The sequence below is a fragment of the Barbus barbus genome (genome assembly GCF_936440315.1).
Source record: "Barbus barbus genome assembly, chromosome: 40".
Classification (NCBI taxonomy): Eukaryota; Metazoa; Chordata; class Actinopteri; order Cypriniformes; family Cyprinidae; genus Barbus; species Barbus barbus.
Window position 1 is genome coordinate 5,278,390 of NC_136718.1, and position 27,361 is coordinate 5,305,750.

General features: G+C 34.9%; 1 protein-coding gene across 2 annotated transcripts in view; it reads left to right on the plus strand.

The window, feature by feature from the left end:
• Positions 1-8,483: 8,483 nt before the first annotated feature.
• LOC306859731 (microphthalmia-associated transcription factor-like) overlaps positions 8,484-27,361 on the plus strand; it is a 42,556-nt gene continuing 23,678 nt past the window's right edge. Inside the window, exon 1 of one of the 2 annotated variants that reach the window (XM_079400953.1) lies at positions 8,484-8,687. In XM_079400953.1, coding sequence (XP_079257079.1) covers positions 8,584-8,687 — 104 coding nt within the window. In that variant the 5' untranslated portion in view covers positions 8,484-8,583. Of the gene's footprint in view, positions 8,688-21,108; positions 21,232-27,361 lie in introns of those variants that run through there. The other variant, XM_079400954.1, reaches the window with a different exon arrangement.

Sequence of the window (27,361 nt, forward strand, 5' to 3'; positions counted from 1 at the left end):
AAATTCACTGTACTGGTCTTCATACAGATCTGGCAGGTTACACCACTGACTCTAGTTTCTCTCAACAATAGTGGTCGATATCCCATCATAGGATCCAGCTCTAGACTGATTACACACACAGGCACACACACACACTGTCCCGCCAGCAGCTCATATCCTATGGGTGATTAGAGCTGGTTGTCTGCCAGCTGCTTGATTACGTAGCCTATGTTTGCAACCCTCAGGGACGTCAGTAAATCCACCTGCAGTTCATAGTCTAAACAGGAGCTGCTAGAAACAGAGTTGATTCTGGACTCTGAAGGTCAGTGGTACTACAATAATGAATTAAAACCAAAACCTTATCTGATTATCGGATGTTTTTTCCAAACACCGCCTTTTTTTTCGGAGGTCTCCCACGGGAGTGAGAACTTGGTCAGTTTATTATTCACATGGAAACTGGGAGCAATTACTTTGGTTTTGATGAACTGGGTTGTAGGCTCTGTGAAATACTGACTATCACGTGTGGGAAATATTTTATCTTAAAAATGAATGAATGCATACATGCATACAATTTTGCATGAAGAAAAAGAACCTTTAAAGTTTGGTTTTTGTTTGTTTGTTTTGTATTATTTGTATTACAATTAAGAATATTTGCCTCAGACATTATAATTACTGTAATGCAAGAAACCTAATTGTTATTATTGTAATAAAGAAATGTTATGCTCTTACTGTAACATTTTATAATTTATTAAAATCCACATAAAAACATACATGTCAAGCAAACACTGTTACAATGTTATCTGCTAAAGTGTTACAATGCTATCTAACGTATAACGTATATTTTACAATATATTTAATTGGAAAACATTTATTTTTACATTGGAATAATATTTCACAATATAACTGTTTGCTAAAAGACTTCTTAAAAAATAATTTAAAAAATATTAAAAGTATTACTAACCATCAAATGTTTTAGTCAATTTGTAAAAAAAAAAAAAATAAATTAATTAACAAATCAAATTTGCGAACTGGATCGACTGATTGTACAGAACTGACTAAGAAATATTTGTTCAAATACTTAAAAGCATAAGTCATTGCAGTCTTCTTATTTATAGGTCAACGATTCCTTGGTTCTCTGTTTACATTATGCAAAATATAATGTTTTCTTTTGATTTTAGAGTGAAATATGACTATATGAAATATGATATTTCTTAGCAGTCTGGGAAATCCTTCCTCCCGTGTGTTGAGTCCGCCTTTCTAAACCTCTGTCTGAGCAGATACTGGACCTGCAGCGATCAAACTCAGAGGCTTCAAACGGCCAGTTGAGTTTAGAGAAGCAGAGCTTTCAAGAAGCTTTCATAAGATGGAAAGGAGAAACGACACTGAACTAAAAATAAGCTCAGACCCTAGGTCATCTACCTTAAATTAAATGTGTACTTAAAAGCACCTTGAACTCAAACATAAACGTTTCACTGGAAGATGTGTTACTAGTGAAAAGGATGTGATAATGTACTGTCACGGAAAAACACTGTCACTTCCACTGTTTCAGAGGGCAACCCAGCACAGAAACAATGAGTGCAATGATCTGAAATTGTTTCAAATTAGTTGCTGTCTGTTTGTGACAAGGCCTCCTGAACATGAATTCCTGCATTTGCTTCTCACAGAAAAGACGCTTGCTGCTTATTTCCACATCCAAAGACTCTTCTTTAACTACCAGTTCCTGTTTACAAGGCTGACAAGCAGTTATACGTCAAAGAGTCTTTTCCTGAGAGGTATGAGGAAAACAAAAAGCTATAAAAGCAGGTGAAGGGGCGTATAGATATAATGTACGGATGAGAATTTTTATAGATCCCATTATTGTTTACATCCAATTTTGAGGCCATAAAAATACTAGTGTACTCCTAAAAGTTAACTATTTCTTAAATGCTTTAAATTTTGTTACATGAAAATAGATTTTCATATTGATGACATCAGGTTGCACTCACAGTCGTATCCAAAACGTTACTGTTTACGACGAGAATGTCTCCTCCCGCTAATAATGGCTGCCTCTGACTTGCATTAGAAAATTCACACCACGGCTGTGATATAAACCAATGTTTTTTTGCCTATTAAAAAAAAAAAAAGAAGGGATGAGTCCAAACTTTGTTTCAATAGTCCTGTAGCTCAAACAATGCATGGTGCTAGCAATGCCAAGACCATGGGTTCGATTCCCAAGCAAATGAATTACTGATAAAAATGTGCGTTTTGAACGCAATGCAAGTTGCTTTGGATGAAAGCGTCTGCCAAATGTGTCAATGTAAATGTAATGTCTCAGGTTTGTGCTTATGCTATTGGTGCATCTGCTCATTTTTCAGTGAATGTTTTTGGGTATTTGTTACATACTTTAACATTTGTAACAGGAAAATTTCATATGCTTTTAGAAAGTATCGCCCCTTTGTGAAGCTCCAGCAGTATGGCATGCAAATACAGCGATGTAAATATTCCTTATTTTACTTTCAGGTAAGACTTTGAATATAAATGAGCTAGTGTCCTGCAAACATGAGTGCCCCGTCTGCTCCCCAAATTACCTCCAAATCCTGAAGCTGATAAGAAAAAATGGCATTTAAACAGCGAAAGGTAAAGAAAGTATATAGACTGTACACAGCAACTGTACACTGACCTTAGAAATAACAGCAAAGGTTATTGTATTAGCTTCTAAAAAGTAACAGTTCACCCAAAAAATAACAACATTGGCTCACTGAAAAAACGGGGCTCTACCTAAACTCCAGAAACGCACCTATACATACAATTCACTCCTGAGGCAGTAACATCAACAACTTTCATTTATGTCCACACAAATTATGATTACAGGGCAAATTATTGATTAAGAGACATATTTTTGAGGTTCCTTGCACATAATATGACTTCAAAACACTTTACCATAGTGCATCATTTGTAAATTAATATGTTTTAATGTTTGCATCAGTTCAGCCATTTCCATATGTATGGTTTTCCTGACAGTAAACTTGCTCGTTAGCTCACCTGGTACACACTTGAGATGCAAAGCACTCGAATCCATTTTAACATAAGTCACAATAAAAGAGCTCAAACACTTGTGGATGCAAACTAAAATAGCATGGCTGCTTCAGCAAATGCCTTTTTATCTCACGTTTACTTTTGTTAACTTGTTAACATTATTGCTTAAAGGCTAATTAATTACTCACCCTCATGTCGTTCCAAACCTGTAAGTCCTTCGTTCATCTTCAGAACACAAATTAAGACATTTTTGATTAAATATGAGAGCTTTCTGACCCTCCCATAGAAAGCAAGGGTACCGCCACGGTCAAGGCACAGAAACGTAGTAAGGACATCGGTAAAATAGTCCTCTGAATGTAAACAAAGCACGTGCATACATCGTGATACTTTCCAAAATTGCGCCAAGGTAACACGGAGGAGATGAATTGTTGAATTTTTGTTTTTTTTGTGCACAAAACGTATTCTCGTAGCTTCATAAAATTACGGTAGAATCACTGATGGCACTATTTTACCGATGTCCTTGCTAAGTTTCTGTGCCTTGATCGTGGTAGTACCCTTGCTGTCTATGGAGGGTCAAAAAGCTCTCAGATTTCATCAAAAATATCTTAATTTGTGTTATGAAGATGAAAGACATGAGGGTGAGTAATTAATGACAGAATTAAAATTTTTGGGTGAACTATCCCTTTAAGTTTAGAGTAGGGTTTCCTTTAGGTAGTATGCTATTTTAAATGGCTAAAGAGCAATAACCTTTTAGCATTCTGCAATACACAACTAACATAAAAGCTGTCAGATTCACGTTCATCTGTTAAAACTCAACACGCGTTTAACGCCACTTACTGGAGATTTCACTTTGAAAGTGTCGCGAAACGTGCAGCAACATAATATCATTTTGCACAAATGTCATCACAGACATGCATTTCTAATTTGGGTTGGAAAAATTAAAATTATATCATAAATTACTAAATTTGCATCTAACATTCTTGTGTTCACAAACAGAATCATAAACACGCACAGACTTGACAATGACTAGTTCAAATCCCAGTTTGATTGTATTTTAATTAGTGCTGTCAAACAATTAATCGCATCCAAAATAAAAGTTTTTGTTTACGTGATATATGTGCGTGTACTGCGTATATTTATTATATATATATATATATATATATATATATATATATAAACACACACACATGCATGTATATATGTAAGAAAAATATGTTATATTTGTATATTAAATATAAATATATACATGTAAATACATGCAATATTTTCAAAAATATATACTGTATGTGTGTGTGTTTATATATGCATATTAAATATACACAGTACACACACACACACACATATATTACATAAACAAAAACTTTTATTTTGGATGTGTTTAATCGCAATTAATCGTTTGACAGCACTAATGTTTATATAAAAGAACACTGTAGCCTAGCACAAGTAGGAACCATTACAAATCTGTTTATGTGTATGCAATTACTTAATGACATCTGAAAAAAAAATGTCATGACATCATGTAATGTAATTTCCTGTGTCTTCATCAAAAAATATTCGTTCATGTCTGTGATGTGACAATACTGTCTATGTTCAGAAACAGATAACCAGAGAAGAACTAGCCACACTGACTGTAAGCTACTAGTGAACTGCCTATATTATGCATCTGGTACCTCACAGTTCACAAAGATGCTTCAACAGGACATAGTGGCCATGGAATTAATAAATGAATCCTATGAATGGTCAAACACATCCTATTGCACCAATAAATAAATAAATACAAAAAAAAAAAACATACAGCAATAGGCATTTTGCCATATAAATGCGAATAACTGCATATGATTTTACACAATCCCTCTTCATTTAGAAATTAAAAACCATGAACATCATCATCCCGTTAATCCATCGTGCTCCGGTGCAGCCTGTTGTCAAAACCGCAAAACAGACAAAAAACGACAAATAATACAAAAGCGAATTATTGGATTAACACATGAGCGAATAAATCTTACCTCTGTCTATAAGGGCGTTTCCGTTCAGTTCAGTCGCTCGCTGTCGGATGTATCGCCGCACATCAGTTCATCTGTGATCAGACACTCACCACGCCTTCCCCTTACCGGCTACACACACACAGACCATGCCGTTATCTGCACACACACACACACACACACACACACACAGAGAGAGAGAGAGAGCTCACTGAGGCTGCCGGGAAATAGTGGATTTTGAACACACCATATTTGATTAACACGTGATAATTCAATGAATTATTAAATTAAATGACTCGATTCAGTGATTCGTTCGTGCTCTAAAGGTGCGGTCACATTGATATCTTTACTCGGAAATCCAGGTCGAGTGTTTGGCTTGAGGACAAAAAATAAAATAAAATCCCCAATGAAAATTCGCTCATGTTAAAGTTGGTCACACAAACATTTGCCACTCGAAATTTCCTCGGCTTTAAAGTGACTTGTGAGAACTGCACTACAATGGACCTTGAAAACAACATTTATCAGAAATATTGCTAATGTGGCCGCACCTTATTAAATGCTACAAAGAAAACCGAGTAGGCTAATGCTAATTCTAGCTAATATGGAACTTTGGCTAATGTTCTGGTTGTTTCGAAGTAATGAACAAACATTCTTCCAGGAACGCAAATAGAATGTTTATTCAAAGTTATCTGGTCATTTAGAGGCCCAACGTTCTAAAAATGTTGCCATTAAACCAGGAACGTTTTTCTGAAACATTTTAGTTGGTTGTTTGTCTAATGTTTACTTGTTTCAGACAAAGTTCATAAAATGGAGCATCCTGTTAACATTTGCATAGCAAAAATATTAGGCTAAAAGAAAATGGGGTGGTTTGAGCATACATTAAAAAATACAATTTCCATAACTTAATGGGAACACTGGCAAAACATTCATACTTTTGTTAGCTGTGATGAATGGCTTAGCATATGTGCTAATTCAGTTAAATTAATCATTTAATTAATCATTCTTTGAAATAGAACATGCTGATTAATTGGCATAATCGTTCAAACACTGTTACATGTTAACATTACATAAGCAATAATAATACTGAACTAAGCACAATCAGTCTGTGTGGATTTACACAGTATTAGGCTAGTACTCAATCAATTAGACATACAATGCCTAATCCATTGGAGCAATTATAAAATGTCATATTGAACATATTAGTAACTTGACAAAAGTTGTGATCATGAGTGGTAAATTAGAAAATCTTTTTCACGATAATTAAATAAACTTCAGACTGCACAGGTAAGCATTATTGAACCTGTAGGTGCCTCGCTCGACTGTAATTCAAAGTCATTACTCTTATTATGCAGCATACACAACAGCTGAAAGGTTTTATATAGGTTAGTGTACAGCGTATAGAGGCTTAGCTTTTTGGGTTTGACAGCAATATCCCAAACATCTGAACAAAGGGCCTGGTTTATCTGCATCTTCTCAGTGCCCACTGTGTGAATGCCCATGGGATCCCCCTTCCCCATCACCCTCCACCCACAAACACCATCTGCAACGAGTGAGCAGCTCAATGTTCAGCCCAACCGAAAGCTTAAATCAGACAAGCATACTGTATAAATGAAATTAAGCGTTATAATGATGTGAATCATACAAAAACGTATGATTTTAGGGGTAAAAATATACTGTAACTGTCAGTGAAGTGTAAGCTGTTCCCATGAATGAGATCATACAAATGAGCGAAAATTTGCCAAGATTTAAAAGAGTTGTCTGGCCAGCAAAGCTGTTTTGTTTTTTATATGCTCTATCTGTGATGTAAAAGAGTGAAGAAGTCATATACTCAACACAGGACTTCAGTCAAAAGATGTTGAGTGATCATACAGAGTTTACAAAGTCATATTTGTGACCCTGGACCACAAAACCAGTCATAAGGGTCAAATTTTCGAAATTGAGATTTATACATCATCTGAAAGCTGAATAAATAAGCTTTCCACTGATATATGATATATTGTTAGGATCGGACAACATTTGTCTGAGATGCAACTATTTGAAAATCTGGAATCTGAAGGAGCAAAACAATCAAAATACTGAGAAAATCACCTTTAAAGTTGTCCAAATGAAGTTCTTAGCAATGCATATTACTAATCAAAAATTAAGTTTTGATATATTTACAGTAGGAAATTGACTAAATATATTCATGGAACATGATCTTTACTTAATATCCTAATGATTTTTGGCATAAAAGAAAAATTTATAATCTTGACCCATACAGTGTATTTTTGGCTATTGCTACATATGTACCCCAGCGACTTAAGACTGCTTTTGTGCTCCAGGGTCACATGTGAAATGATAATTTAACACTTCAAGAACACCTTTACTTTTAATAGTGCTACAAATTATGTGTTTAATATGTTTAATATTAAATCAATCAATCAGGTGCAATAATAAGACTGATACAAGAGAAATATATAGAAGGTGTGCAATAATCATGCGCTTTCTCTTCAGTGGTTTGTCTGAAATTAACTTCTGTAGCCTACCAAATGAAATAGTGTTTGTAAACTAAACTACAATGCAATTTTGAATCTTCTGAGACTGAGACGTCTAATATTAATGTTAGAGGCTAGTTCAAATAGTAGGCGAGGTACAAATTAAGCAATAAATGTAAGCTAGTTTTTATTAAAAAAAATAAAAATCAGGCACTGGATCATAGCGTTGAAGAGGGAAGGTGTTATTTTATAAATGTGCACAAAATGGAGCACAAAAGCAGTCTAAAGTAGCTGGGACATATTTGTAGAAACAGCCAAAAAATACATTGTGTGGGTCAAAATTATCTATTTTTCTTTTATGCCAAAATTATTAAAAACTAGATATTTAGTAAATTTCTTACTGTAAATGTATCATAACCTAATTTTTAATGAGTAAATATGCATTGCTAAGAACTTCATTTGGACAACTTTAAAGGTGATTTTCTCAGTATTTAGATTTTTTTGCACCCTCAGATTCCAGATTTTCAACCATACATCAATGGAAAGCTTATTTATTCAGCTTTCAGATGATGTACAAATCTCAATTTCGAAAAGTTTCACAATTAAGACTGGTTTTGTGCTCTGAGATTTGATTATACTGCCATCGCGTGGAGACTGATTGTACTGTTTACAAAATTGCATAGAGATTAAAATAATAGCGCAACTATAAAAAACAAAACAAAACAACGATTATCCGTGGTGAATACAATTTCTAAAAAATAATAATAATAATAATTAAAAAAAAATTAAATGATAACTGAACAAGTAGTATGTTCCTAGTCATAGCATTAACGTCCTTTTTTGTAGCCAAAGTCAAAAACATTGCTGTTAAGGGTAACGCCCCCTTTTTGGTGCCAGCCAATCAAAAGATGCTGTCGTCGCTCCTGGGATTTGTAGTTGCACGCTTCATTGGGCCGCGTTCGCCGCAGTCACACAGTCCTCCTAACGGACTACAAAACGAAACTAGCGGACTGCTGGAGCGCACTGACAGCTTGACATCGCGGTGGCTGGCACTTCGTGCGTCTGGAAGTACGGCTCTTGAGCTGACGCATTATTTTCCACCTGGGAGCTGACGAAAGTTGACAACTTTGAAAATGCAGTCGGAATCAGGGATCGTGCCCGACTTTGAAGTCGGAGAGGAGTTTCACGAGGAGCCTAAAACGTATTACGAGCTGAAGAGCCAGCCGCTAAAAAACAGGTCAGTGAATGGAGCGTTTGACAAATGCATGTTCTCAGCTGCATGCTTTCAAAAGTGTGGCATGCCCAGAAAACACCGCGTCTGGTATTTGTTTGCATGTTTTATGAGTTATTCTGCTAGTTTAGTGTTTCTAGTAGTTTAGTGTTTCTAGTAAGAGTCAGCTGCGCGTTCTCCGTCCACGCGAAGCCGCTCGCGCTGTTGACAGACGCGCTTATTATAATGCGTCGCGTCGGGCGATATATGGGTGTTACAGTAGACAACGCCTTAGGATACAACATCATCACCAAATATTTACTCATGCAGCTGTGTCTGTTTGAAGATTTCACTCACTTCTAATCACTTTCAGAAATGTTATGTAAAGCAGATCTGCAGGTAAATAAAATATGATGATACTATTTTTTTTTTTTTTTTGGAGGATAAAAATGAGAAAAATAATCTAATTTAAGAGTGTTTTGAACTGCATGTTTGAAACTAACATATAAAACCACTGTGAGAGAAAAACGTGTGCATTCGGTCTTATGTGTGACAACTAGCCCCGGTCTCACCATATGAAACTAATTACCTAATGATCTCTCTCTCTCTATTATTTAATGTAATGGAAGCTGTTATAAAGTGCAGGCTGCAGTGTTTCATATGAGGTAGACATTTACAAATTTTTGAAGTCAGTTTATAAAAAAATTGCCATGCATTGTTGATGTTCAGATGCGTGTGTGACTGCAGTGCTGTGGAAAGTGTTTTAGCTGTAAGTTGATGTGATTGTTGACGTCTTTCTGATATATGTGCATGTGCAATCACACTCTGGACAGTTTCTGAAGCTTTGCTAGCTGAAGGTTGATGCACGAGTTCTTCTCCATCAGCGGTATATTTATATCAAACGAATGCAAAGACTCATTGAGGCATGCAAATGATTTTGGCCATCGGCTCTAAATGCATTTTCCCAGACTGTTTCACCGCGACAGACTTCCATGCAGCTTCATTGGCAGACGGTGAGATCTTAATTTAGATGAGGCAGACGGCTCTGGCCGCCATGAGGTGAAAATGAACAACATAAATATAGAAGCGCAGGCTAATACCTCAGATGCTGTGGGTGAATTTTGGGGGCTATTTTGGTTTGTTGCTAAAATATTGAGCGTAATAACGGGTGTGTTGTGGATGCAAAATATTGCACTGAAATTAAGTAACTGTATCTGTCATTCATACTTTGGTGATGAAGTTTGGATCTGTGTTTTTATAGTGGAAAAACATTATCAAGGATTTTTTGTAATTTTAAGTGAAATATTGCAAATTCATGGAAATTTTTATAGTGATATTCATTTTTTGTTTGTTTCTTGTGTGGCAATTTTAAAAATCCACTGGAAAAGTCATGGAAATTCATGAGTCAAAAGTTGTGGGAACCCTGTTTGTTAGGCCCAAACTTATTTTGCTGTTCAAGTTTGCATTAATGCATGTGCTCAAAATGGGCAGTTCAAGTATGTGTTCATTCAAAGTGATGCTCTATCTGGCATTAGTGTCTTTTTTTACTACAGAGGCAACCAAAGTTTTTTCTACAAAGGTCCAAAAATAAAATTTGATTGAGGGCAGTGGGTCGAAACACGTTACTTTATATCCAACTATATTATTTTAAAAATTATATTTAGTTATATTGTCTTTCAATGCAATTCTGTAAATGATTTTTCCCCCATGTAATGCGTCATGACTAATCCTATAAATGGCATAGCTATAGTAATAAATGAACAATAACTTTATTAAGAGAATGTGTTTTGACATATACAAAATCATGCAAACTTCAGCTATAAAGTTAAACTGTTGAGTCAACATGTTTAGTTAGCCAACCATCAGTTGTCTTAGCACACTTGTAATGAGAAACACTTATCAACAAACGATAAGCTTTAAGGGCTTCCTGCAATTTGTTTTTCAAAATAAGTCATTTAATGGTTTAACATTTGAAAATTAAGACAGCCTTGAATATTATTATTATAAATTTAAAGTTATAACATACAGTGCCCTCCAAAAGTATTGGAACAGTAAAGACAAAATTGCTCTGTTGGCTGTGGAGTCAAGACATTTACAAATATGATTAAAATGTCTATCGGCACCCTTGGTAAATATGATCAAAGAAGGCTGTGACAATTCCCCCCATTTTAAGTTCTTATTATCCAATGAAAGGTTAGATTTTTGTGAATTTTTAAAAAATAAAACATCAAAAGGATTAACAATGCAGATTAATTTTCACAGCCTTCTTTGATCATATTTACCAAGGGTGCCAATATTTTTGTCCATGACTGTATAACTTTCAGTAATTCATAATGCACCATTATGGGACATCTTTTTATTTATTTTTTTAAGTTGATTTTTGTGTGATTTTGAGATGATTTATTTAGATACAGTGCTACATGCCCTTGAGCTTTAAGAGGCTGGCATAAGTTGCCAGCCTGTAGTCGCTGGTGTCATGATGTCAGAGGTAGTTCTGCGCTCCTGATATTGGTTTGGCAGCAGAACCGGAGGCTGAGTGGCAGGAGCAGGTGTTTGCCGTCAACGAAAACATCCTCACATCCTTATGCACATCCAGCACTCCTCACAATCCTGATCTTGAAACTCCTGTTTTCATTCATGAAACTGTTTTTGATTACAATGAGGCGGTCAACAGATACTTCTGCTCTTATACGGGCAGAGACGGAAGATGATTGTTCTCAGAAGTTGATTAGTTGCATAATAACAGATAAGGACTTGCAAACTAGTTCGATTTTTTTTCATAGTTTGTCGATTACAAGGCCACTGCGGTTAGGAGTTTGACGCAAGACACCGGAACGGTGGAGGAGTGTATTTTTAGGTGGTCATCAGCACAACTCCTTAGTCAGATTTCAAGACTTCCTGTTTTTTTCTTTGATCCTCCCAGAATTCCCAAAAAAGATTTAGGCGTGAACCTTCAAAGGTGCAGTTATATTAACCTCCCTCTGGTGTACACATTTATTTTTTTGTGATAAAGTTTCCCTGGAAAAACAATAATTATTTGTATTCAGCAAAGACACATTCATTTGATCAAATGTTACAGTAAAGTATTTCAAATAAATGCTGTTCTTTTGAAAGAATCCTATAAAAAGGATCACAGTGTCCACAAAAATATGATGCAGCACAACTGTTTTGATAATAATCAGAAATGTTTCTTGAGCATCAAATCGGCATATGATAATGATTTCTGAAGGATCATGTGACACTGAAGACTGGAGTAATGAAGCTGAAAATTCAGCTTTGATCATGTTTTGTATGAATGCATTTTAAAATGCATTCATACAAAACATATTTCAATTGTAATGATATTTCAGAATATTACTGATTTTACTGTATTTTTGAGCATTTAAACGCATGCCTTGGTGAGCAGAAGAGACTTTATTTGGACTAGATGTATAGAGTTTTTATTTATAACATTAAAACATCTTCCCAACGCCAAACTTTTGAAAGGTAATGTAGCTTTAAAACCTTAGTAAGCATAAATGCCTTAAAACTGAGCCAGTGTAACATATTCCACAAAATACAGGAATCAGACTAATGAAGTCTACAGCATTTCCAGTAAATATTTGTATACATCCTTAAAACAAGATCAGTTTACTTGCAAAAAAATATTGCAGAAAATATTAAGACTTGTTTGGCTTTTTGCCTAAAGCCAGAAACATATTTGCCAATAGAGAAAGTAAATCAGGCTTCAAGTTAAATTCTTTGTTTCTGAAGTTTGTGGTCTTGTGAAATCAGTCTTGTGTCATCTGGGTTATGGGACACGGGGAAGATCGGAGACCTTTTGACAGAGTAGGGGAACTTGAACTAGAGCCTCTAGCATGAGGTAAACAACATAGATTTATGCAGAGTACTATTACTAGAGTATTATTATGGTCAAATAACAGATATCTGTACATGCTGGTCTTTTGGTGTGTTATTCATTCATTTAACTTGTTGCTGAATGCTAGTTGTTGTTGTTTTTATAAAATGATATTCATTATGAATGATGAATTGGTGCCAATTATTATAATTGGTGCTGTAACAGGCTCTCAGGCCACATTCGGCTGATAAATGCGACCTGTAACAGGACATTTAAAATCAAGTTGCTTGTATATGTTATGTTAGATTAAAAAAAGGTATTATAAGATAAGGTTTTGATGTTGCATTCATGTTGTAATTACTATAATTATAACCTAGACTTTCTATGTGGAGCTTTTTCACATCCTTGGACTCAGAATGAAATTAGTGTAATTTAGTAGAAGAATATAAAAAGTACACTAGGTTTTTAAATATTTCTGCTTCAAACCAAAATTATTGCTGGCTGCTCATTGTCATAATTCATCAACAGTAGATCATAAACAATCTATTGGGTAAATTCTTTCTTCTGTTGAACATAAGAGATGATATTTTGAGAAATGTTGGTAACCAAACAGTTTCCGGTAACCATTGACTTCCATAGTATGGAGAAAAATACTGTTTGGTTACCAACATTGTTCAAACTATTTTCTTTTGTGTTCAAACGAAGAAAGAAAAGGTTTGGAACGACATGAAGGCGAGATGAATTTACATTTATTTCATTTCAACTATCCCTTTAAGATAAAAGCTATTATTGAGCAGTTCAGGCTCTGCTTTATTTTATCATTGATATATAATGGGAGAAATTCTGCAAGATTTAGACAGAATCTTTTTTGTAATAATTTTTCTGACGATTATTGAAATAAATGATCACCAAAACTAATTGAATATCATAATGTTTTAAAACACTCAGTAGCAGACGCTTAAAATAATTGATGACGAATCAACGAATCATCGCAGAGAGCTGCTGTAAATCAGATAACATTTCTAGAGAGCTGCGTTCACCCAAAATGTTTCCTCCTCGTCACCTCATTCTGTGAAGTGTGAGTGTGTCAGTGTTTCCAGCAGAGATGATAAAAGTTGAGTGTTGAGTGAGTGAGGATAAATACAGAGAAGAGTGGATTGAGTCAAGCAGTGTGAACAGAAGAGCGCTCACTAACCGGAGTAAAGAAGAGCTATGGTAAATGACACAAGCCCCGAGGTAGGACTTCAGAGCTGAGATTTACAGATTAGCGTAACAAAGACATGTTTGTATTTGCTTCTGAACAAATATTGTGCCCATTTCCATTAGAGATGCTAAAATCTAAGCAGTTTGATGTAACTTTTTGATTTGCTTGGGCTCCAAGGTTTGTTCTTAGGCTGATAATACATGGGGCAACTTTTTGAGCAATGTTGCTTGGGCACTTTCCCATTGAGAATGGGTAACAAATATCTATCTGGATACTTTAGATCTGTCGTGGGCCCTGTGTCTCACCTGGTTGCCTGTTGAGAGCAACATTAACTAAAGTTGCCCTGCAACATTGTTCAAAAAGTTGCCCCTTGTATCATCAGCCTTACAGTAATCTTACAGGGGTGTCTAAACAGTAGCGTGTAGCTAACTCAAATGCGTAGGGCCCCACGGTCAAGGGGGGAGTGCTTGCTTAGGGTCCCCAAATCTCTAAACACGCCTTTGATTTCAATTGCATGCACTTTGTAAACCTTTGTAAATATCTGGAAGATTTGCAGTACTTATAGACCAACAATTTGAGTCAATCTGATATGATTGCATTGATCCTGTAATTATTCCAGCTTTAGGCCTGGAGACGTTAGACCTACTTTTTTCAAAAATCTGTTGATGATAAACTGATTTCAGTTTGTAATTTTGTCTGTGTGGAAGCATCCATTGTTTTGTTCCAGCGCGTCATCGCGTCCGAAATTCATTTCGCTTTTGCGCGCTCCGTGTGGAAAGGCCTTTAAACTTAAGAAATAGAATTGCCAACTAACTGTAATAAAATATGCTTAACCCTTAAATGCATGAATGTTTCGCCAATCACTCTTACATATTTGGGTCTTTAGCGATCCAGACCTATATATCCAGGACGGATGGGTCTCTAACTGCTGCAATAGCAAAAAACTCTTGATATTTTAAGAACAATTACAGAAGAATAAAATAAAGCATATTTCGTTACCTTTTGAAACTTAGAAGGGTTCAATTTGAGCAGATGATTTTACCATCGCTGTCATCGTCAGAGCGCACTTCCACAGTACATTCAGCATCTGGCTCATATTCCCGATCTCAAACATTCTCAAAACTATCATTTTCAGTGACTTCAAAATCAATAGTTTGATCGCTGGCAGCTTATTCACCACATCCAGCATCAAATGACAGTTACGTTTGTATTTTATGGCATACAGTAATTGCTCTGCAGTATAGCCATTCAAACCAATTACATTTTTGCTCATGATATTCTTTTGTTTTATGCCTGCGGTGATTATGAGCGAAACGTCACGTCATTATTGACTACTAAACAGTGCCATCTCGAGGAGTAAAGGTGAATTGCATGCACTGAGCCATCAGATATTTGAATATTTTCTGCAACAGAAAAATATACTTACACTAATACACACCTCGGGTCTCAAGCGACCCTATACACTTTTTATAAAAAATTAGTCAGAAAACAGACTTTTTTTTTTCTTGTTATATTGTTTATAATTAATAGATTGAGGAATACTAAGAAAGTTAAACTTTAAAAAATGAAGGAGGGAGAGGGTAGTGAATGACGTTTAAGGGGTAAATACTAAAATTACTAAAATTGAAACTGAAATAAAATGAATTGAAGCAAAACGGAAATATATAAAAATGACAAAACATAACAAAATTACTACAACTTAAACTAAAATAAAAAAAGGAAACTGAAAATAATAAAAGCTAATTTAAAATGAATACATTTTAGAGCAGTATATGAATACTAAAATAATACCGTACATTTAATAATAGTGTCATCAAATAAAATGCTGATGGTTTTATTGTGAGCAGTTCATCTGAGCACATTATTCCAATAATAAAAAAAAAAAGATTATTGTAATATATAATCAATATATAATAACTCGCTTCACTTCTGAAACAACTTTTCGGCTGAGGTTGCCAAGACTTGTTGTTAAAATCAAGTCCTGTCTGTTTTATTTCAGTTAAAGGGGACCTATTATGCCCCTTTTTACAAGATGTAAAATAAGTCTTTGATGTCCCCAGAGCCTATATGTGAAGTTATATCTCAATATACCCCACAGATCAATTTTTACAGCTTGTTAAAATAGCCAGTTTTAGGGTATGAGCCAAAATGCACTGATTTGAGTATGTTTCTTTAAATGCGAGTGAGCTGTTGCTTCCAGAGAAGAGCGCGGAGCGTCAAGAGCTCAAGCTCCTGCATTAGCAGCGCTAGCCTTTGCAAATAAACATTCCACTATTAATACAAGAATCTGAAACCGCTCGTTCGGAGAGACTGTTCATGATCTATTGGTTTTATAAAAGAATGAGTGGGAGGATTTTTACCATTATAGGTTGCTTTCACACACTGCGGCCACACAACTGTGTTCAAACACCTTATAAAAGTCATTTTTGCATAATAGGTCCCTTTTAAAAAAGTTAGTTGTATTGCACACATTTTGTATTATGCTTAATGGCATATAGTGTGACCTTAATTTAGATATCATCAGTTTAAAAAATCATATAGGTCAACCAGTACTTGCTGAATAGACTGGCCTACTATGTTCTATTGAAAATGAGAGTATGAGGATGAATCTGAGATCTAAAATGCATTCCAGTACTGTCCAGTATCATAGTTGTGTTTTCTTTTTGTTGCGTGTTTTCTCAGCGTGTGTGTTGTCTAGGCCTCAGTTGAGCCTGAACCGAAAGACAGAGTTCAAGCCCAGGTGAGGAGAGAATGAATAAAATTGAATTATGGAAATGGGAGGCAACAAATCGGATGATTTGCTCCCCACCCATCCTGTAAATATTACAACAAAGAGCCCCACTATGTGTCAGCTGTGACGGCTGACAACAGACTGGAAACATTACTGAAAAGAGCTCCTTCCTCTTTAATGTTTCTTCTCTTGTTAACATACAGCAAAGCCATTTTACCTTTTCACAGAAACTACATTTGTTTGGAAAAGATTCATTTGAATCATTCTCATACATAGCACTTCTGAAACAAAGCGATGTTTGGGATAGCATTCTAGAACACTGCTAACATACAGTTTTAGCATCACTGATATAGTCTTTGTTAATATTTTGAATTAGCTTCTATTCTATTTTTTCTGTGTTCAGTTTAATTTTGGTTCAGTTAATTTTTTAGTAATTTTGTTGTGTGTTTTTGTCATTTGTATTAGTTTTTAAAATGTGTCTGTATAGTTAAAATTTTTAGTTTTAGTCATTTTAATACCTCAACTTAAACTAGACAAAAATCTAAAATGTTTCTCTGGGAAATATCTATATACAAATTTCATTTCATTTATTTTATATAATTAGCCTGATGTGAACTATTTCTTTATTATTGAGAAAAAACAAACAAAAACAATATTTTTGTTGAAATATAAAACTTAAGTAACATTACATCACAAAGAAATGTCCAACATAGCATTTGTTATGTACTAAATGTTTTTTGTTAAATATGTGTGGGTGAAAGTGTTATGAATAGAATATAATAGAACAGAACAGAACAGAATAGAACAGAACAGAACAGAACAGAACAGAACAGAATAGAATAGAATAGAATAGAAAAGAATAGAAAAGAATAGAATAGAAAAGAATAGAATAGAATACAACAGAACAGAACAGAACAGAACAGAATAGAATAGATCAGAATAGAATAGAACAGAATAGAATAGAACAGAACAGAATAGAATAGAACAGAACACAATAGATCAGATCAGAATAGAATAGAACAGAACAGAACAGAATAGAATAGAACAGAATAGAACAGAACACAATAGATCAGAATAGAATGGAACAGAATAGAACAGAACAAAATAGAATAGAACAGAATATAATGGAACAGAACAGAATAGAATAGAACAGAACAGAACAGAACAGAATAGAATAGAACAGAATAGAACAGAATAGAACAGAATAGAATAGAACATAATAGAACAGAATAGAATAGAACAGAATAGAACAGAACAGAACAGAATAGAACAGAATAGAACAGAACAGATCAGAACAGAATAGAACAGAACAGAATAGAATAGAATAGAACAGAATAGAATAGAATAGAACAGAACATAATAGAATAGAAAAGAAAAGAACTGAACAGAATAGAATAGAACAGAATAGAACAGAATAGAATAGAACACAGAATAGAACAGAATAGAATAGAACAGAATATAATAGAACAGAACAGAACAGAATATAATAGAACAGAACAGAACAGAACAGAACAGAACAGAATAGAACAGAATAGAACATAACAGAATAGAACAGAATAGAATAGAATAGAACAGAAAAGAATAGAATAGAACAGAAAATAATAGAATAGAATACAACAGAACAGAATAGAATAGATCAGAATAGAATAGAACAGAATAGAACAGAACAGAATAGAATAGAACAGAACACAATAGATCAGAACAGAATAGAATAGAACAGAACAGAACAGAATAGAATAGATCAGAATAGAATGGAACAGAATAGAACAGAACAGAACAAAATAGAATAGAACAGAATATAATAGAACAGAGCAGAATAGAATAGAATAGAATAGAACAGAACAGAACAGAATAGAATAGAATAGAACAGAATAGAATAGAACATAATAGAATAGAACATAATAGAACAGAATAGAATAGAACAGAACAGAACAGATCAGAACAGAATAGAACAGAACAGAATAGAATAGAATAGAACAGAATAGGATAGAACAGAATAGAATAGAACACAGAATAGAATAGAACAGAATAGAATAGAACAGAATATAATAGAACAGAACAGAATATAATAGAACAGAACAGAACAGAATAGAACAGAATAGAACATAACAGAACAGAATAGAACAGAATAGAATAGAATAGAACAGAATAGAAAAGAAAAGAAAAGAACAGAACAGAACAGAACAGAACAGAATAGAATAGAACAGAATAGAATAGAACACAGAATAGAATAGAATAGAACAGAATAGAATAGAACACAACAGAATAGAACAGAATAGAATTTTATTGTCATTGTTTTAAAAACAACAAAAGACTGTTTAGCAGCTCACAAGGATTGGCAGAGTACAAAAAGGAATAAATAAATATTGACATGATATGACAATATAGAAATGTAGAATAAATATACAGTATTGTGTGTGTGTGTTGCATATATGTGAAAATTAGGAAATATTAATCTGCCTTTTGGAAAACATGCATTTCACTATACTTTAAATTCTTCTATTAGACATTCTGAATCTACATTCAACAATGATGTTTTTACCTCTTTAAACCTTTTCAGAGGAAGCCCATAAGTATACAGTAAGCAGTGTGCTGGTATTGCATTCTGAATCCAAAATCTTGTTCACGTATTTACACTCTGTCTGTGTGTGTGTGTGTGTGTGTGTGTGTGTGTGTGTGTGTGTGTGGTGGAGGCCTGGCGAGCTGTGAAAGGAAAGTGTGCTCTCTTACATGCTTTGTTATAATTAACACGCTACTGTTTGCCAGGCAAGTTTGCGAGCGTGCGTGTCCTCCTCCTCCTCCTGCTGCCCGCTCCACCTGTAATGACCGGCGTCTCTCACAGAAGGTGACTGTGAAGGTGAAACGTGACAGAGAAAGAGCCCTCTAGAGTATGTGTTCTCAAAGCAAACCTCAAACCACTACACTTTCGTGTGTATAAACATCACCCACATCTGACGCATTGCTCTGGTTGACATTTGACAGTCATAATGTTATTAGTCGATATAAAGTCGATATAAATATCAATATTTTGACTCCACAACCATAAATTTATACATTGCGTAAAGTAAATAAAATATGTTCTGTTATATACTTAACATTATTATTTCCTGTTATTTTCAAAGGTAACATTTTCAAATACATCACAAAAACAAAACATTTAATACACTCATGTAACACAGTAAAACATTTACAATAACAATTAATGCCATTTAATACAGTAAAATATAAATGAAAAGAAAATTAAATTAAGTAAAAATTACTATTAATGTATTGCAGTAGAAATAAGTTATTTTATATATATATATATATATATATATATATATATATATATATATACTTATAATTATTTACTGTAAATGATTGAAATTGTATTAAAAGACTTCCAAAGTGAATATGCAAATATGCAAAGTAAAAAATGCAACCATGATGGGACATCATTATTTTAATTACAGTTAAATTTTTTAATTATTTTCAAAGGTGATTCTCCTGATATTATCATATAAAATAAGAAACTAGTCATTTAATGTACTCATATAATACAGTAAAAATATGAAATAATACATAAAATAGAGTAAAACTCACTATTACAGAAATATTAATGTATTACAATAGAAATGATTTATTATACATATAATACTTAGAATTATTTAATGTAAATTATAATCAGTAATTTATAGTTTAATAAAAAAAAAACTTACAAATTAATTTTACAAAGGTGAAACAAATACAACCATAATGTATGAATATTTATTATTTAAATGACTGTACATTTACAGTAATATTAAAGAATATTATAGAATTACAGTACAATGTATTGCATCATAATAATTAAAATTAGCGTACATCAAAGACTTCAATAAAACATACATTTACAAAAGTAAATAAAACCATATATATATTTGATAATTTGAATTACATTCAATTAAAGGTGCACTAAGTGATTTTTGCCAAACGAGCAGCAAAACAAACACGCCCATAGTCCAACAGGACCTTGCCCCTATTTTGATATCTCCCACACGTACATGCACAACCATGGCAACGGCAGTCGCGGAAACATATTCAAAAAACATATTCAAAAAAAGCCAACACAGATAAGTTCTGTGAAACGAAGCAAAATCAATGTTACACACCTATCAAAAAGAAACAATGCAACCTCGACGTACGATTTGAGCCCTTCCCGGAAAGCTGCTCCGATATTTACGTGGGTCCTACCTCTTGCTTGGTCATAACCTTTATTTTTAATATTCTCTCTCTATCTAGGGTTGATCTGCTATTATCCGTCCTGTGCACTCAAATTGAGCACTGAATCATTACAAGACACTTACTGTTGAAGTGTGTTTTCTGACTCGGTCCGACAAAAAGCGTTTTTCAAAAATTGCTTAGTGAACCTTGTAACAAAATATAATACATATGAAGCAAAGACAAAGATATTTTTGCATTTTAATAAAGATCAATTGAAGGGAAAAGTGCATGAAAATGCAATGTCAGAGCAAGAAACTCCTACTGGTCTGGACATAGAGAGCTTCCATGCGATTCATTCCTCACATGTGCAGCGGAGCGGTGTGTTCAGCGCTGTGGGCTCGTGTGTGACGAGCGCTGCATTTCTCCCTGCGTCTCCTCTGTGTACGGATTGGCTGTTGGTGCCTCCCCTTTTGACACGCTTCCATGCAGCACAGCCGGAGCAGCGTGACTCTCAGAGCTGTCCAAGGGCGCGCAGTGCACCTTCAGCACACCAAATAAAGATGGAGGCTCTGGGCGTCCAAGTGCAAAGACCCTGCGCTTTTCCCTGCAGCCGCTTGTGAGTACCTGTGGAGGAGCCGTTCTGGCTTGTGTGTGTTCAGTTTGAGTGTGTTTGGGAGGGACGGCGTGATTGTTTGGGTGCGTTATAGATAGAAAAGCCCTTCCGCGACTATAAATATCTTGTAACTTAAGGACAGAATCATTTACATTTGGTCATTTAGCAGGCGCTTTTATCCAAAGCGACTTACAAATGAGGACAATGGAAGCAATCAACAAAAGAGCAATGATATACAAGTGCTATGACAAGTGTCAGTATACATAGCAAGTTTTTTTTTAATTATATAATAAAATGAAAACAGATGGAATAGAAAATGAATAGAGCAAGCTAGTGTTAGAGGCCTTTTTTTGCATTTTGTTAATTGTATAATAAATAAAAAGAAAACAAATAGATATAATACAAAAAGAATAGAGAAGCTAGTGTTAGTTTTTTTTTAAAGAAAACAATCAGTTAGTAAATGAATAGAGTGCAAGTATTTTTAAAAAAAGTAGAATTAGAACATAGAGTGCTAGAGTTGGAGGGTCAAATAAAGATGGAAGAGATGTGTTATCAGTATGATAATCAATATGAGGTTCCCTTGATGGTGATTTAATATAAAAATAGATTTTGTCATTTGAGTATTTAGCAGAGTATGATTTCTTGATTTTCCCTGAATGCGATGTTGTTGCTGCTCTACGTAAATCTCCTTTTTGACACGAATTGTTTTCATATGTTATCATGGGACTGGTCTCAAATAGTGCTCTAACAGTACATGGCAGTGCTCTGAGGTGAGTGGAGGAGGTCAGCCTCCTTCTAACGCAGCTCTCTGATTGGCTACTGCAGTGTCCGGGGCTGGGGGTGTGGCCACAAAGGACTGTGTACCCATTGTTTTTCCTGACACACACATACACACATCTACTCATGCCACACACACACCAAAATGGAAAAGTACCCCGAGCATTGCAAACATAATGTGCTCATTGCAAACACACACACACACACACACACACACACACACACACACACACACACATTCTTTTTATAATGATAGCATAAAATGTGGCCAGTTGAGCGGCAGAGATTTGCTTGTCATGATAAGGGCTGTTGTGTAGACGTAGTGCTGGCGTTTAGTTTATAAGCTCTTAAGGTAAAGAGACATGGACTTAATGTAGTTTTTCTTGTATATAAATATTGAAAACATATGCTTAATATTATATGCATGTTAAAAACTAAAGCCCGTATAACTGAAATTGTAAATAATGGTGTAAGTAATTTTATATCATGATATGGTGCCCCGTAAGGGTTTAATAAATTATGAGATGGAAGAAAAAATTATATTTTTGGCTCGCAAAACTTTTGCTCTCTCTCACAAATGTTTTGTGTTCCCTTGAAAAATTTAGCATTCGCTTGTAAAACTCGTGAATTCCCCCAGAAACATTGCATTTGCTCACAAAATCTTGTTCTCTTGCAAAAGGTTTGCATTCCCTGAGAAACTTTGCGTTTACTCACAAAAGTTTGCAGTCTCTCTCAAACGTTTGGTGTTTCCCTCACAAACTTTGCATTCACTCTTAAAATTGTTGAATACCCTAATGAAACTGTATTTACTAACAAAATTTTAGGCTACGTTTACACGACAACGATGTAGTCAAAAACGGAAGAGTTTTTCACTTGCATTTTTAAAAAGTTTCATGTATACACTACAACGTTTTCAAAATGATTTGCGTTTACACATATCTGCAAAACGGCTAAAAACGCTGTATTACGTATGCCAGGCCAGTGGTTGGCGCTGTCACCTTGTTAGTAAACAGTACCTGTAGGGAAGTGACAATCATATGATGCGTCGCCGCTGTTGGTTGTAATATCGGTGAAGCAAATCCACACTTTGCTGAAGAAGCGTTAGCAAACTCTTGAGCTGCAACAAGTACCATATTCTCCGCCAATGTTGTGTGTGTTTGTTCGCGCTCGCCTTTTAAATCGACACGTACTGCGCATGTCTACATACCTAACACGTACTACGCACGCGCATCACGTCACCGTTTTCAAAGAGTCCCGTTTTGGGTGTTTACCCAGAAACGATAACGGCGGCGTTTTCAAAAACTTCCACTTTGAAACCTGTTTTCAAATTTATGCATTTTTAGTCCCCAAAATGCTGTTGTTGTGTAAACGAACAGGCAAAACGCATAAAAAGTTTCCCGTTTTTGGCTGAAAACGTTGTCGTGTAAATGGCCCCTTAGTGTGCTCCCTAACAATTTAGCAGTTGCTCGCAAAATTTAGTTGTCTAGCAAAAGTTTAGTTCACCCAACAAAGTTTGCATTTACTCGCAAAACATTTGCGTTGCCCCTGACAAACTTTGCATTTGCTTGTAAAACTCTTGAATTGTCAGTGCAGATAGCCTCATGGCCAGCGTGCCAACATATAGCGCTGTTGCGCTTCAGGCATCCTGAGTTTGAGTCCTGGCTCATGGACCTTTTCCGACCCCACTCCCCCCCCCACCCCATCTTTTTTGCAGTTGCTCACAAAATTATCTCGCTCAACCAACTTTGCTTTCACTTGCAAAACTTCCCCCATTAAATGTTTGGCATTCACTCATAAAACTCTTTCATAAATGTGTTTTTTTGTTTTGCATTGTACCGTAAAAATCTCCTCATGAAACTTTGTAGTTACTCACAAAACTTTTCATTGAATCTTTCATTTTTCTTGCAACACATTTGTGTTCTCCTGCAAGTTTTTTGTTCCCCCCAAAAATGTTGCATTTACTCGTAAAATTTTGCATTGTTTCGCAAATGGTCTGTGTTCTTCTGAGGAAATTTAAGCATTTTACGAGCAAATGCAAAGTTTGTCAGAATAACACAAACTATTTGTAAGACAGTGCAAAAAACGCAATGTTTTGGGGGGGAACAAACAACTTGCAAGAGAACACAAATGTGTTGCAAGGAAAATGAAAGAGTCTAGGAAAACGTTTTGTGAGCAACTGCAAAGTTTCATGAGGAATTCAACATTTTTACGATGTTCACCCAACCAACTTTCCTTTTATTCGCAAAACCTTTCTATTTCCCCAGAAACTTTTCGCATTCACTCGTAAAACATTTGCGCTCTTTCACAAACATTTTGTGTTTCCCAGAAAAAATGTTGCATTCTACCGTAAATTTTTACCATTTTTTTTATTCCTTAGTTGCTCACAAAACTACATTCTAGAATCCCTAGACTCTTTGTTTTTCCTAGCAACACTTTGTGCTCTGTGGAAAAGTTTTTCCTTCCCTTAGAAACTTTGAGTTTACTCACTAAATCTTGCGCTGTCTTGCAAAGGTTTTGTGTTTTCCTGACAAACTTTGCATTTTCTTGTAAACTCTTAAATTCGCCGTTTTAACTTCCGCCTCATATTATTTCTATCACCTGTTTTGGAGGCACATTTTTGTTAGTGAATATAAAAGTCAGTATGTGGTGTTCATCAGAGCTGTGAAATATCTCTAAATCACATGAATTCAAAATTATTCATGAATACACTTTCTTTTAAGTTCTATTAATTAACTATGACTTTTGCCTCAATAAACTCCTACTATTGCTTATTAATAGTTAGTAAGGTAGTTTTTAAGTTTAGGTATAGGGTGGATTAGGGGATCTAAAATACGATCATGCAGAATAAGGCATTAATATGTGTTAATATTAATATAAGTTTATGTGCACAAACATCTAAATTTGGTGACAAATCATGTCCATGTTATTTGTCACACTTACTGTAAGAGATAGGCCACAATGCAAAGCATTTGTTGAAGAGATTGCATAAATAGATTTCATAATTTTAAACTTTAGTAACATGATAATTCATTGGCCAATGGTTTCATGAATTTGGCTTTAGCAAAGCAAACAGGCACTTTTATTATAATCAAAGAAACAGATACACTTACTGAATATCAAATCTCCATCAGTGAAGGGTGTTAAAAGGTGGTTTTAGTCCTGTGTGAGTCACTCATTGACTGCTTTGATTCAGTAGTCATGATTCAGTTGTGCCAGACGAGCCATGATCAGTTTTTAAACTCAGGAACTATGATGCATCAAAAACACGCGTGTTACACACCGCTGACCCAGAATCAGTCTTCCTGCATTTCTTCTTTCTCTCCGTTCTTCTTATTTTTCTTTCCCAATTTTTGCAACTGTTTCGTAAGTTTGATTGTATGAAGATTTGATTTATTTGAAATGAAAGAGGGACAGAACATTGAGCTACATTTAAGTTGATGTTGATCATTCAGTGAACAAAAATGAAATGTAAACGTAAAATGAATGCGGCACTGTGTTCATTTACATGTGCGCACATCATTATCCACCAGTGTTTGCATTTTGAGTTTGGGATGCTTTAGCATGCATTTAGGAACCCAACATGCTTCAGCCATCTTGCCATAATACTAATTATTAATCACAACATGTTTCCAGATTTTGCATCCCTACATAGAAGTACAGCAAACCAGGCTTTTTTTTTTTTTTTGTGGGTGTATTTTAAATCACAATTTGATTTTTTTGCACAAACCAGTGTTCATTTTGACAGAATATTTAGATTTTGTTTTACTTATAGTCTTTTGACGAAAATGCCATTTAGTTTTAGTCATATTTTAGTCATCTGAATTGTTTTAGTTTTAGTCGACTAAATATCATGCAATTTTAGTCAACTAAATCTACTTTAAAATCTAAAGGGTTTATTTAAGGGTTTGGTTATTTTAGTACATCAGGTTAAACTAAAGCTTATTGTATTTTAGATATAATCTATATAATCTATATTTGGATTAAATTAAAATTGTTGGTGCTACTTGAGGCTACTTGAGGTGCTCTGATGAACAATGGCCTCTTAATATGTCTGTCAGAAACAGAAATGTAAAGTGGTAGTCAATGAGATTACACGTGTTTAAACCACAATGCTAAGCAAGTGCTGTAGTCTAGCGTTTGACAGGGCCAGACAGGCTAATTAGAGCGATTACTGCACAGCTGGATTGGCTGGCTGCTCGGCGGCGGGTGCATCAAAAGGATCAGCGGCTAGAGAGGGCCTCATCTCGACAGCTTCTGCGCGGCACATCGTCTGGGTTTCTGCTCGAAAAAGAGCAAGCAGTTCCTCTATTGAATGATGAAGAGAACTGAAAGTGCATGAGGGAGCGTTGTGTAAGTTCCTCTGCGTTTGTCAGCTGGAACTGGGATGTTTGTGGTGCTGTAGAAGAAACGGATGGCGAAAGAGTGGGAGGAAAACTGTGGGAGAAAGAAAACATAAACAGCCACAAAACATCAGCTGATGTGGAGGAAGGTTTTGTTTCATTATTTGGGTTTTCACCTTCAGATATAGATTTTCTAGGAAAAAAGAGCGTCATATAAGGCTGAGATTTGCTTGAATCGTTGTTACGATTCGTCACATTGAATCAGCATCAGGAAGGTCCGGCCCGGTTCTGTGATTACTCCACACACATCAGCTACACACCGCACATTAACAAGGACAGGCAAAACGTCTGAAAAAAAACTGTGGTACAAATTTGAAGCCACTTTGAGTCATTTCCCAATTCCATTTCCTCCTCTTTTCTCCTCTAATTCTTGTACTCTCTACCATGGATAGAAGGAAATAAAATGTTTATCATTTTCTGAACAAAACATCATGTTTGCCTCTGAAAAATATGATTCTGTATGATGCCATGGATGATTACTAACCTTACTAAAATAAGTGTGCTTAATTTTATTAAATGTGTGCACTTGTAGTGAACTTCAAGTCTTAGAAGTACATTTTTGAAAATATTGTACTTGCAAATTTTTTATTAAAGGGTATAATGCATTATAACTATTCATAATGTGCTTTGAAATACATTATATCTTGTCATAAATAATTGCAACCAAATTTAAAATGCACAGTGTAACAATGAATTGATAAGTGTTATAAAGTATTGGTTACAATTATTCATGAGGCTGTGCAATACATTATAAGGTGCATTACAGGGCATAATTAATTACATTAAAAGTACTTGTATTATATATAAAGGTGTGTGCTAAATTGCGACTTCATTACAAATGTGCAATAAAAATATATTTAAAATACATGACATTAAAGTATATTTTAGTTTGATGATTGCTTGTCAGTGCATTCAGCAGTACATTAAAAATACAATAAATGTAATTACGAAATTTC